The 12,079-nt window shown below is 39.1% G+C and overlaps 1 protein-coding gene across 3 annotated transcripts in view; it reads right to left on the reverse strand.

Annotated features, from left to right (window-relative positions):
- Window positions 1–12,079, reverse strand: part of tln2a (talin 2a) — a 66,630-nt gene that overhangs the window by 24,075 nt on the left and 30,476 nt on the right. For all 3 annotated transcript variants that reach the window (XM_067441889.1, XM_067441870.1, XM_067441881.1), the window contains exons 14-27: window positions 11,626–11,806; window positions 11,306–11,419; window positions 10,275–10,383; window positions 9,892–10,100; window positions 7,872–7,970; window positions 7,616–7,783; window positions 7,220–7,514; window positions 6,610–6,776; window positions 4,885–5,013; window positions 4,623–4,736; window positions 4,414–4,527; window positions 4,160–4,294; window positions 3,143–3,271; window positions 2,914–3,016 (exon numbers count right to left, since the gene is read on the reverse strand). In XM_067441889.1, coding sequence (XP_067297990.1) covers window positions 2,914–3,016; window positions 3,143–3,271; window positions 4,160–4,294; window positions 4,414–4,527; window positions 4,623–4,736; window positions 4,885–5,013; window positions 6,610–6,776; window positions 7,220–7,514; window positions 7,616–7,783; window positions 7,872–7,970; window positions 9,892–10,100; window positions 10,275–10,383; window positions 11,306–11,419; window positions 11,626–11,806 — 2,066 coding nt within the window. The remainder of the gene's footprint in view (window positions 1–2,913; window positions 3,017–3,142; window positions 3,272–4,159; window positions 4,295–4,413; window positions 4,528–4,622; window positions 4,737–4,884; window positions 5,014–6,609; window positions 6,777–7,219; window positions 7,515–7,615; window positions 7,784–7,871; window positions 7,971–9,891; window positions 10,101–10,274; window positions 10,384–11,305; window positions 11,420–11,625; window positions 11,807–12,079) is intronic.

A 12,079-nucleotide genomic window follows, 5' to 3' on the forward strand; every position in this document is an offset into this window, starting at 1 on the left:
ATGTGAGGATTTCCAGTCAGGATTTAGACCGTATCATAGCACTGAGACTGCTCTAATTAGAGTTACAAATGATTTACTCTTATCATCTGATCGTGGTTGTATCTCTCTATTAGTGTTACTCGATCTTAGCGCTGCATTTGATACTATCGATCACAATATTCTTCTGAATAGAATCGAAAATTATGTTGGCATTAGTGGAACTGCTTTGGCATGGTTTAAATCGTACTTATCTGACCGTTATCAGTTTGTAGCAGTAAATGAAGAGATGTCACACCAATCACAAGTTCAGTATGGGGTACCGCAAGGCTCAGTGTTAGGACCGTTGCTTTTCACCCTGTATATGCTACCACTGGGAGATATCATTAGGAAACATGGCGTTAGCTTTCATTGTTATGCTGACGATACTCAGCTCTATATTACCTCACGCCCTGACGAAACCTACCAATTCACAAGATTAACGGAATGCATAGCTGATATAAAAAATTGGATGAATAGTAATTTCCTGCAACTTAATTCAGATAAAACTGAATTTTTAATTATTGGACAGAAAAGTTCCACAAGTAGTAACCGAGAATACTGTCTAACACTTGATGACTGCTCTGTCAAGCCCTCGTCGTCAGTGAGGAACCTGGGTGTGCTCTTTGATACCAATCTTTCATTTGAAAGCCACGTTTCTAGCATCTGTAAAACCGCATTTTATCATCTTAAAAATATATCTAAATTACGGCACATGCTTTCAATGCAAAATGCTGAACAGTTAGTACATGCGTTCATGAGCTCAAGGCTAGATTATTGTAATGCTCTACTGGGTGGTTGCCCTGCTCGCTTAATAAACAAACTCCAGCTAGTCCAAAATGCAGCAGCTAGAGTTCTTACTAGAACCAGGAAGTATGATCATATTAGTCCAGTTCTGTCAACATTGCACTGGCTCCCTATTAAACATCGCATACATTTTAAAATCTTGCTTATTACTTACAAAGCACTAAATAGCTTAGCTCCCCGGTACTTAAGCGAGCTCTTAACGCATTATACTCCATCACGTCTATTGCGGTCTCAAAACTCTGGCCAGTTGATAATACCTAGAATATCTAAATCAACTGCAGGCGGTCGATCATTTTCCTATTTAGCTCCTAAACTGTGGAATAGTCTTCCTAGCATTGTTCGGGAAGCAGACACACTCTGTCAGTTTAAATCTAGACTAAAAACACATCTCTTTACTATGGCATACACATAGAACATTTGTAACTTTTTATTATTCAATTCAATTGACTGATTGTTAGGCTGCATTAACTAGGTCAGCCGGAACCGGGAACACTTCCCATAACACCTGATGTACTCGTTACATCATAAAAAGAGTGGCATCTACGCTAATGTTGTCTCTCTGTTTATCCCGAGGTTTATCCCGGATCTGGGCCCTGTCCGGATCGGATGGTGGACCTGCCTGGACATGACCAGCTCATCCTGGAGTGTCTGCTGAGCCGTGTCAAATGGTGTCTCCTCCGAATTTGCCTCACTGGCACGACATGCTCAAAACCCGTCTTCGGCGCAATAATTCCGATCTTTCATGTATTCATACTCTTGTGTAATCGACGCACCATCCCATCATTTATTTCCAAATAAATAAAATAAATCTGTCTCTTCCGTTATACCCTGAAATTTTGAATATTCCAATCTAATATGATTTCTGACCTGTAAGGTTGCCAGAATAATATTCTTACACGGTGTGTTAATAGGCCAGAGGAGAACTGGCACCCCGACTGAGTCTGGTTTCTCCCAAGGTTTATTTTTCTCCATCACGCCCTGATGGAGTTTTGGTTCCTTGCCACTGTCGCCTTTGGCTTGGCTTGCTCAGTTGGGGACACTAAAAATATGATTAAAGTTATTCAACTTATTATACAAATAAAATGTATGAATTAGGTCTTATTTAATTCTATAAACTTAAATACTGATCTGCCAACATTGTTGCTATATGATAAATTAAACTAAGCTGATAACATCACTGTTTTCTCCAGTACGACTGTACAGCCAAATCTAATTTTGTCGCAATATTATCCTGTTTGACACTGTGAAGCTGCTTTGACACAATCGTGATTGTAAAAGCGCTATATAAATAAAGTTGATTGAAGTTGATTGATTGAGCAACTGTGGTCTTCACCTTACAGCCGGTGGAAAATAGGACTTTGGCAGAAATCACGTTCATGAATGCGGTTATTAATGTTACTGTAGTGTGAAGCAGAGCAGGACCAAGTGTTGTGGAGCTGAGGACAGCTGCTGGAAAGATTGATACACAAACACATGCCTCGCGAGCACCGGGACATTTATTAAGACGAAATTCAGTTGCCGGGCGCCCGTGCCATTTCTGCTTTTCCAGTCATGAGTATAAGGTAAAGCAGCTCTGTTTATCCTATTAGATACATTTAAGTGCGTTTAAAACGATGTTATGACGTTACTCTGTGCGTTCGCTCGGCGTCTGCTGTGTCACTTGTTCACACAGCTAAGAGAAAAACGCTTCTGCAGAATAAAACCGGAAACCAATGGTAACGCAGATATGACACAATTGACAGGAGACTACCTCAGGCGCTATAGTGAGATGCCCCGGGTCCTTGGTTAAAATAGCAATTTTCTCACAATTTACAAATAGTTGGAAACTATTATTCCATGATTTTACCGATATTTTAAGTACTCAACTGAACAAAATATATAACACTGGTCTAGTGTTTTCTGGATATTTTTCTGCAAAAATACTACATAGTGCACCTTTAACCACATACTATACTATACTATACTATACTATACTATACTATACTATACTATACTATACTATACTGTTAAGGTGAGGATTAGTTACAGAGCTCTAAGGTATGTTTCCATTTAGCCAAATAAATGGGTTTCATTTGCGAGTGAGTGTATTACCTGTGTAGTGCTCATTTCCCTGTGCTGCACAGGTAAGCAGTTGGGCCATTGACGAGCCAACGGCCTTAGATGTACCACCCAGATCCTGAGTACACTTTTCCAACTAAAACAAAAAATTGCATCACACAATGGATGCATAATTCACAAAATCACTCAATATGTTCTAGCAAAGATCTCTTTTTTTTTCAAGTGTAAAAAAAAAAAAAAAAAGTATCACTGATCAACTCACTGATTCTCCAGGTAATGGTTTCAGCTGTCCTTCAGAAGTTGCTATTTTTGCATCCTGGAGTTCATTCTTAAGCGTTTGCACCGCTATAAGAGCAGAGTCTATCTCCATGGGGCCGCACGCTTCATGAGCCTAAATATCACAAGACAGGATTTCATCATCATCATCAACAACTTTATTTATATAGCACTTTTACAATGACGATTGTTTCAAAGCAGCTTCACAGTGTTAAACAGGACAATATTGCAACAACATTTCATTTGGCTGTCTAGTCGTTCTGGAGAAAACAGTGATGATTTCATTATTTCATTATTGAATAGTTCACCCAAAAATGAAAATTGTGTCATCATTTACTTAAGCTGATGTCATTTCAAACATCTTTTTAGTTCTGCAGAAAAAAAGAAATACACAGAAGATTTTTTAAACCATTTTGGTACCAACACTTTTATGTTCTACAGAAGAAAGTCCATCATCAGGGTTTGGAAGGACATGAGGATGGTGACAGAAATTCCATTTGCGTACCCCATTATTAAAATTTAAATTGTTCTCGGATGTCAGAAATTCAGAGTTCCCAGTAGGAACTTTAACTGGAATGGCCCCTCAAGTTGGGGATCTGACTCAGAAAATCAGAGGAACTGCAACAACCCTGACTTCAGAAACCAATATGGCTGCTCAGTGCATCAACAGTAGTGAAACAGTAGTAATATATTGTTTATTAGCATTTCTGTTTATCTGTGTCCAATAAACTCAGTGGCGCAGACAGCACTATCCAATCTCTATCAGTGGACATGATACAAATCGGCATTATCTGTGCACAATACCATTTTATTATGCATATGCACTCCGAAAGAGCAAGCACAACAAAGGTTCGCCTAGACACGGCCATCTTGCTTTTCCAACAGTGTACTGTAATGCGGTCAACTCTGGTGTGACGTCATTCCCAGCTTCGGCATCCGACTTTCGAGGTAAATGGAATGCAGCACTTTACTCATTAAATACATGTGTGGAGAGATTAAGTACCGTCTGTGCAGCCGTGCGGAGTTCAGCTAGGCTGGTGGCCAGATTCTTTGCACACTGCCCAAGCTGCATGGCAGCCGCCTGATCAGTCACAGTTGGCACAGAGGACTTCGCTGAAGATACCATCTTACTTCCAGGCTGGAAAAAATATATACATGGAATTAGACATTTTAGTACTGAAGGACAACTTTTAAAAGAGAGTGATGTAATCTGATGAGTGACAGGTGATGAGTATCAGTGAAAGGGTTAATGGTTACCTGAAGGAAGTTCTGGCTGGCAATGATAAGGGCAAGCTGGGCACTACAATCCTCTGGCTGACCCTGACTGCCTCTCACTCCCTGCACCAGCTGGGGAATATGGTCAGCAACAGCCTAACACACGTTAACGTATAGAGAATACAGTGGTATAAGCAATAGGAGGACTTCATCAACACTTTAGATATTTACAAACTAATACTTATACAAACCCTGCAGCTCTGAACAAGTTGTTGGTGGGCGGCAGTGTTCTTGTTAGAGGCTGCTGCATTCTGGGATGCCGCAATAGTTTGAGTGGCAGCGGCAGCAGCTTGTTTAGCAGCATTCTGGAAAGATAGAAAGCAGACACACAGTAAGTTCAGAGTTTCATTCAAACGGTTGGCTTTACGTCAAATATTTACTCCCATGCACAGATCACACGTAATTCTGCCTAAATTGAATTCATTTTCTCAATCATAACCATCAGTCACTGACCTCCAGTCTTGTTATGAGTTTTTTCTTGATGGCGTTCTGTGCAGCTGCATTGGTGGCCACACGTAGCCCCTCCGCAGCCTCCCGTAGCTTCTGCTGCTGGTCTTCATTCTCGGGGTACGCAGCAGCTCCCTAAACACACACACAGATGTTTAACAAGTCAATTGCATATGTATTAGGTCACAGCTTTATTAATCGGAGAGATGCTAAACCTTTAGAAAATGTCTCCAATTTATTAAATACTTAAAGGGTTAGTTCAAGCAAAAATGAAATTTACGTCATTATTGACTCACCCAATGTCATTTGACACCCGCAAGACCTCCGTTCATCTTCAGAACACAAATTAAGATATTTTTGTTGAAATCCGATGGCTCAGGCAGCCCTTCATTGACACCAATGTCATTTCCTCTCTCAAGGCCCATAAAAGGCACTAAAGACGTAGTTAAAAAATCCATCGAACTGAATTGGCTCTACAATAATTTTTTGAAGCGACGAGAATAGTTGTGTGCAAAAAAAAACCTAAATAATGACATATAGTGATGGGCCAATTTCAAAACAAAGTTTCAAACCGTTATGAATCAGTGTATCGATTCATGCTTCGGATCACCAATGAAACGTGATTTCAGCAGTTTGACCAGTTTGATCTGAATCGTGAATCAACAGACTGATTCATAACCGTTCGAAACTTTCTTTTGAAATCGGCCCATCACTATACAAGTCGTTATTTAGGTTTTTTTGCACACAAAAACGAATTCTCGTCGCTTTATAAAATTATTGTAGAACCACTGTAGTGAGATGGGCTTTGTAACAACGTCTTTAGTGCCTTTTATGGCTCTTGAGAGAAGAAATGACATTGGTGTCAATAAAGGCCTGCCTGAGCTCTCGGATTTCAACAAAAATATCTTCATTTGTTTTCCAAAGATGAACAGAGGTCTTACTGGTGTCGAACGACATTAGGATAAGTAATTAATGACATAATTTTCATTTTTGGGTTAACTAACCCTTTAACAATTTGTAAGTTTTTTCCTGATAGCTATGATTAATGCATCTCCTTAATTGGTATAAAAAAGTGGTTCTCAAGCAGGGGGCTGAGGCCCACTAGGGGGCCTCAGGAAACTTCCAATGGGGCTGCAGGATGAGGTATTTCAGTTAATAAAATACTACCACTCAAAAGTTTGTGCTCAGTAAGATTTTTTTTGGGTTTTGCGTTTTGGTTTTGTGTTAGAAAGTCTATTATGCTCACTAAGACTACATTTATTTGATAAAAAATACAGTAAAACACTAATATAGTTAAAACCTTTTACAATGTAAAAGGTTTTACTGTCACTTTTGATCAACAATGCATCTTTGCTGAATATAAGCATTATTTTATTTCATAACAAGAAAAAAAATATTACTGACTCAAAACTGAACAGTAGAGTACTGTAAATTAAATCTAACTCTAATCAAAATTAAAGCATTAAAACCCCCCCACATAAAATCAAGATGTAAACTGAAATCGTATTTATTTTTATTGTCCCTCAATAACTGTTTTTTTTATTGTAAAACATACGGTTCTTAAAACATGGAGTGAAAGTTGTCATAATTACAGCAGAAATATGTTCTTCAAGTCAAAAAGGTTGAGAACTACTGGTATAGGAAATTACAAAAATACATTTCATTAAATGTAAAGTCATTGAACTTATATGTTTCTACTTTCTAATGTGAGCCAAAGTTTGATCAACCCACCTTTGCAGCCTCGACCATTCGAGCAGTGGCATCTGCAAGCAGTTTAGCAGCCGCAAGAAGCTTTTTGGAGTTGTTTACATCCACCTCAACCTCAGCATCTGATCTCATGGCATTCACCAGGTCAGATGTTGCCTGGGCAAGAACCCGTGCTTGTCGGACCATCTCACCTACAGGACAAAATGGTAAATGTTTACTATTACACAGCCTAGAAGAACTACGAAAATAAAACATACAGGGATAGACTACCGTTCAAAAGTGTGAGTAAGGTTTTTTGTTGAAATCAATACTTTTACTCAGAAAGGATGCATTAAATTGATTAAAATTGAAAGTAATTTAATAATACAGTAAAATAGATGCTGTTCTCTTAAACTTTTTTTAAGAGGGGTGGGTGGGGGAGTATCAGAGTTTCCAACAAAAAAAATTAAGCGACAACTGCTTCACCAAAAGCACCAAATCAGCCTGTCAAAATGAAGAATCGTGACAGCTTTGCCATCACAGGGATGAATTACACTTTAAAATAAACAGTTTCAAGAGACTTTCCAAATCATTAAAAAAAATCTTATACACTGCCGTTAAAAAGTTTGTGGTTTATATGATGTATTCATTTTACCAGCATCACCCATGGAGCTGAATATACTCTCTGTAACCGTCATGATGGTGTCCGTGGCCTGGTCATAGCGTCCGATGGGCTCCCCGCGAGTGGCGTAGTTCCTCACATGTGTGAGTAGGTCGCTAAGAGCCTGTGTGACAATACCAGCTGCTGCACTGACAGCCTTGAGAAGCTCTCCATCACTGGTAGCTGACAGACAGGCCTTCACACAACCTTCTACTGAACGGTCCACCAGCTTCCCTGCTTCAATCAGCTGCTCTTGACACACAGGGGAGCTGATAGTAGGGCTCACAACCTGATACACAAACACACACAAAAACAAGGTTATCCACCTTGAAGAAATATTTTATTTCTTTTAACCAATTTGGATTAGAAGCACATGTTGGTGAACTCCACCTTGGCACAGGCCACGAGTTGTGAAGTGGACAGGGCACACTGGGTCGCAGCTGCAATAACCCTGTTCTGCAGGACGTTGTCTTCAGAAAACTGTGCCACGTTTTTGGCCTTCAGAACCATCATGGCTGCTGCATTAGCCACAGCTTTAGCTAGGTTCATCAGAATATCCTGAAACACACACATGTACGGTACGCTCAGGGTGATAAACACTCAAAAACACAATGTACATCATGCGTTTCATAAGACATCTGTGTACCTGGAAGCGCTCGTCTGTTTCATTCTCTCCAATCTGTCTAAGCAGATCTCCACTGGCTTGACCGATGCTGCCCGCAGCAGTCAGAACTGTCTGCCGTGGCTGCATGAGAAAACACATGCACACACACTCTTAAACATAGCCAAGTCACTCAAACATTAAAGAGTTAGTTCACCCAAAAATAAAATTAATGTCATTCATGACCCACCCTAATGTCGTTCCACACCCGTAAGACCTCCTTTCATCTTCTCTTCCTTGTTTGTGTTCAATCCTCAAATAAAAATTCAAACGGTAATGAATCAGTGTATAGATTCATGATTCGGATAGCCAGTGTCACGTGATTTCAGCAGTTTGGTACATGATCCGAATCATGAATCAATAAGCTGATTCAAAACCATTTGAATCTTTATTTAAGATTGAACACAACAAGAAAGACAAGACAATGCTGAATGAAGTCATAGTTTTTGTTATTTTTGGACCAAAATGTATTTTCGATGCTTCAAGAGATTCTAATTAACTAAATGATGTCACATTTGGACTACTTTGATTATGTTTTTATTCCCTTTCTGGACATGGACAGTATAGTGTGCATACACTTAGATACGCTCTCGGACTAAATATAAAATATCTATTGTGTTTCCCGAAGATGAAAGGAGGTTTTACTGGTGTGGTACGACATTAGGGTAAGTCATTCATGACATACATTTTGGGTGAACTAACCCTTTAAGGTCATGCAAAGGCATTTAAATCAGTAAAATCTGTCAAAAATACATTTATTCTTATCCATAGTAAGGTATAAAATATGATTCCTTCAGAAAGATTACCACAGAAACAATGAAAATATTAATTTAATTATATTTGTGTATCTCAAGACATTTAACTGCATTTATTGTTTGGAAAAATAAAAAACAAAAACTTTGGGAATGACAAAAAATGTACAGCACAATCAGGGCCGTTTCTAGCCTTCCTGGCACCATAGGCGAGATTCATAAGTTCATAAAAAAGGGCCTAGTGACGCCCATGGTTATGACAGTATTAGCCTACTTGATCAATTTACACTAAATAGCTATCTCTGATGTAAAATATATATATATATATATATATATATATATATATATATATATATATATATATATATATATATATATATATATATATATTCAAATTAACTGCTATAATGTTCTGCAACTGAAATGAGCATGGCGTGTGGTCCGTTCAGTACTAATATTCAGTGTAATGTTTTGCTCAACCTTATGATAGAGCGGCCAGCTTAGTAGAACAAGTAACCAATAAGTAGGCTAACATACCTGTATATTTCACTTTCTTTATTTATATTTCCTCTTTTTTCTTTTTACGATACTGAGCCCCTGATCGCTTTGACCTTTCCATGATGATTAAACTAAAGCACGCTGTAACGAGTAGAAATATAGTGTGGCCCCTTTAAGAGTTGCGCGCGCTCCCTGCAAACGAAGTCTGCATTTTGTGTATGTGCGCACTGAGTCTTGAGCTCCCATGTGTGTGGGGATTATTTTCTGTTTTCTGTTGCTAACAGTCAGTTATTTTGTTTTATTAAGTAATGCTGTGGACGGAAAGGGAGTTTGTGATGAGAGTTCAGCGGGAATAAAGTGCGATCTGTTTAATGTTAATCGCCTCCGTGTTTGCATCCACTCCAGTTACATTTTTTTCACTCGGACACAAGCGTTACAACGCCACGGATGACGACGTTCCCTGCCGCCCTCTACATGATCTCATTTTATTACAGCAGCGCCACTATCACCATGGCGACTTCACTCCAATAATCGCAACTAATCATAATGCCTTGAAATAGCAAAAGTACGAAATATTAATAATTAAATATATATGAAATAACTAAAAAATCTTGTTGGGGCGGGGGCTCATTGGCGCCCCCCAGCTGTTGGCGCCCTAGGCGACCGCCTAGTTTGCCTATGCCTAGAAACGGCACTGAGCACAATCCATCAAAATGCCAGATAGTAATCTTTTGCAGGACATCCTGTGCTCGCACCTCTCCTGATGTAGGCTCCACAGCTTTGAGCAGGTCAGAGACAGCTCCAGTGAGGGTCTTGGCAGCCCTCATGAGGTCATGCCCACTGCCCACCTCATCCTCCATCAAAGCTGCCAGCAGCTTCACACCTTTCGACATCTCCGTCAGATTAGAGGAGATTGTGGTAATCGCACAGCCCACCGCTGTATAATCTGTGTCCGTCGGATCACCTGGAAAATAGAATGGGAAATTGTAGATGTACAATCAAAATGTAAAGTGTAAGGAAGGGCTTTTCATTTTGAAGGGCCAGTCAAGTTTTTCATTAGTTTTTACAGTAAAGCTGCATAGTAAGTGTTGGAAACATTTCACTAATTTAATCAGTTTTAATTCGACCAAGGCTTTACCTGCAGTAAGATTAACCACAGAGGCAGTTCCAGCTGTAATTGCGTCCACCTGAGAGTGAATATCATGCTTGGACTCATCCATCTTGTTCTGAATCCACATTTTAGAAGCCTGAAATAAAAAAAAAAAACAATTAAATATGAATAAATAAAAATGTAATGGGTTCTTATTAACAAAATAAGAATACATATAATTTAAATTAACTATAAGTAAATATGAGACCTGCACACTCATAAGATATGCTTACGAACTATGGGCAAGATTTACTCACATACCCTCTTTTGGCGTAAAAAAAAAAAAAAAAAAAAAACTACTGTCAGGATTTACTAAAGATAGTGGAACAATTAGCACTGAAAAGGCATGGATAAGGTTATTTTTTTGGCTGACCTTATTGCATACGCATTTGTAGGAGTTTGCAAAATGTATGGGAGAAGATGTAAATTGTAAATTAATCGTTGCACTGTGATTTACTAAAGTTTGCACCGGTCAAGTTACTGGTATTTGCTCCTTTATTTACACCCAAATAAAGCATGTATTAAACCATACGCTGATTTGTAGAGCTCTTGGTAAATTGCATTGGTCATTATGGAAATGCGTCTGTGTTCTTTCAGTTGCACGCTGTCAGTAGATCACACACAGAACTGATAGATCACAGAACACACACAGTAGATCAATTCAGAACAAATTTCAGAATAGGATTAGATTTTGATTCACAAGCTTGTGATTTGATTTACTTTGATTCAATATTGAATAATTTAGGGCCTGTCAGGTACAGTATATGGTTAATTTCCTCAAAGAAAAATTCTCTCTAAACTAATGCTGTAAACTATACAGAGAACTCCAGTTGGTGGTACATTATAATATTAAAGGTTAAGCCATTAAAGATCACAGGTGCAAGAGACATCTAAGCTCTCACTCCAGTCTATGGGAAATTAGCCTATTTTAGATCCTTCTGAGGTTTATTGTGCTTGTAATGCAATACATTGCGCTGGTAACAAGAGTAAATGTGACGTGTCATGTAGCATTTTCTCACCATATCATCTCCAAGTGGTGGCAGCTCTTGCACCTCCTCCAGGTCCTCCTGTGCCTGCTGCACCGCTTGCATACTGGTGTTTATGGTTCCCACGAGAGCCTGTTGGGCTGCACTCTGATTGCCAAATAAAGGATAGCAATAATTACACATTCAGCCATTAACATATCTAAATTATGACAGCTGTAACCAATATGCGTTATGAAGGTGATATATAGACAGCAATGTGGTCTATAGCCTATATGAGGTTAAATAATGGACAATTAATTACCTTTGCTGATTAAGTGCTCCATGAACATGAGCATTGGTATATGTGGACTCACCAGTGGTGGCATATGCCCAAGATGCATCTGTCCAATGGTGATCTGTTGTTGTGGAGAGGGCATGGAACCCATGTTCAGGGTTTCTGGGCCGACAGAACCTGACCTCAAGATCCCAGGCAATGCCACCGAGCCATGCTCTACCTGTCCGGCACGGTTAAACTGCTGCTGCAATATAGTAGATCTGTGAAAGATAGTGAGAGAAAAAAAAAACAGATGAATTTACAAAGAAAGGTAAAAAAATATTTTTTTATTATTGTGTTTGTACTAGAGGGACTATTCAAGAATAGAAGACGTCGGCACTCTTTCAAAATAGGCTGAATATATTACTGTGCGTGGCGCAGGTAACCTCAGCTCAATCTTGATAAATAGAAACCAAGATAAGGTTTTTCCACAGTGATTTTCCTGTAATGCTGCACTAGTCTGATTACAGAAGTATTCGTAAGACAACTGGCAA

The sequence above is a fragment of the Pseudorasbora parva genome, chromosome 1 (assembly GCF_024679245.1).
Source record: "Pseudorasbora parva isolate DD20220531a chromosome 1, ASM2467924v1, whole genome shotgun sequence".
Lineage (NCBI taxonomy): Eukaryota > Metazoa > Chordata > Actinopteri > Cypriniformes > Gobionidae > Pseudorasbora > Pseudorasbora parva.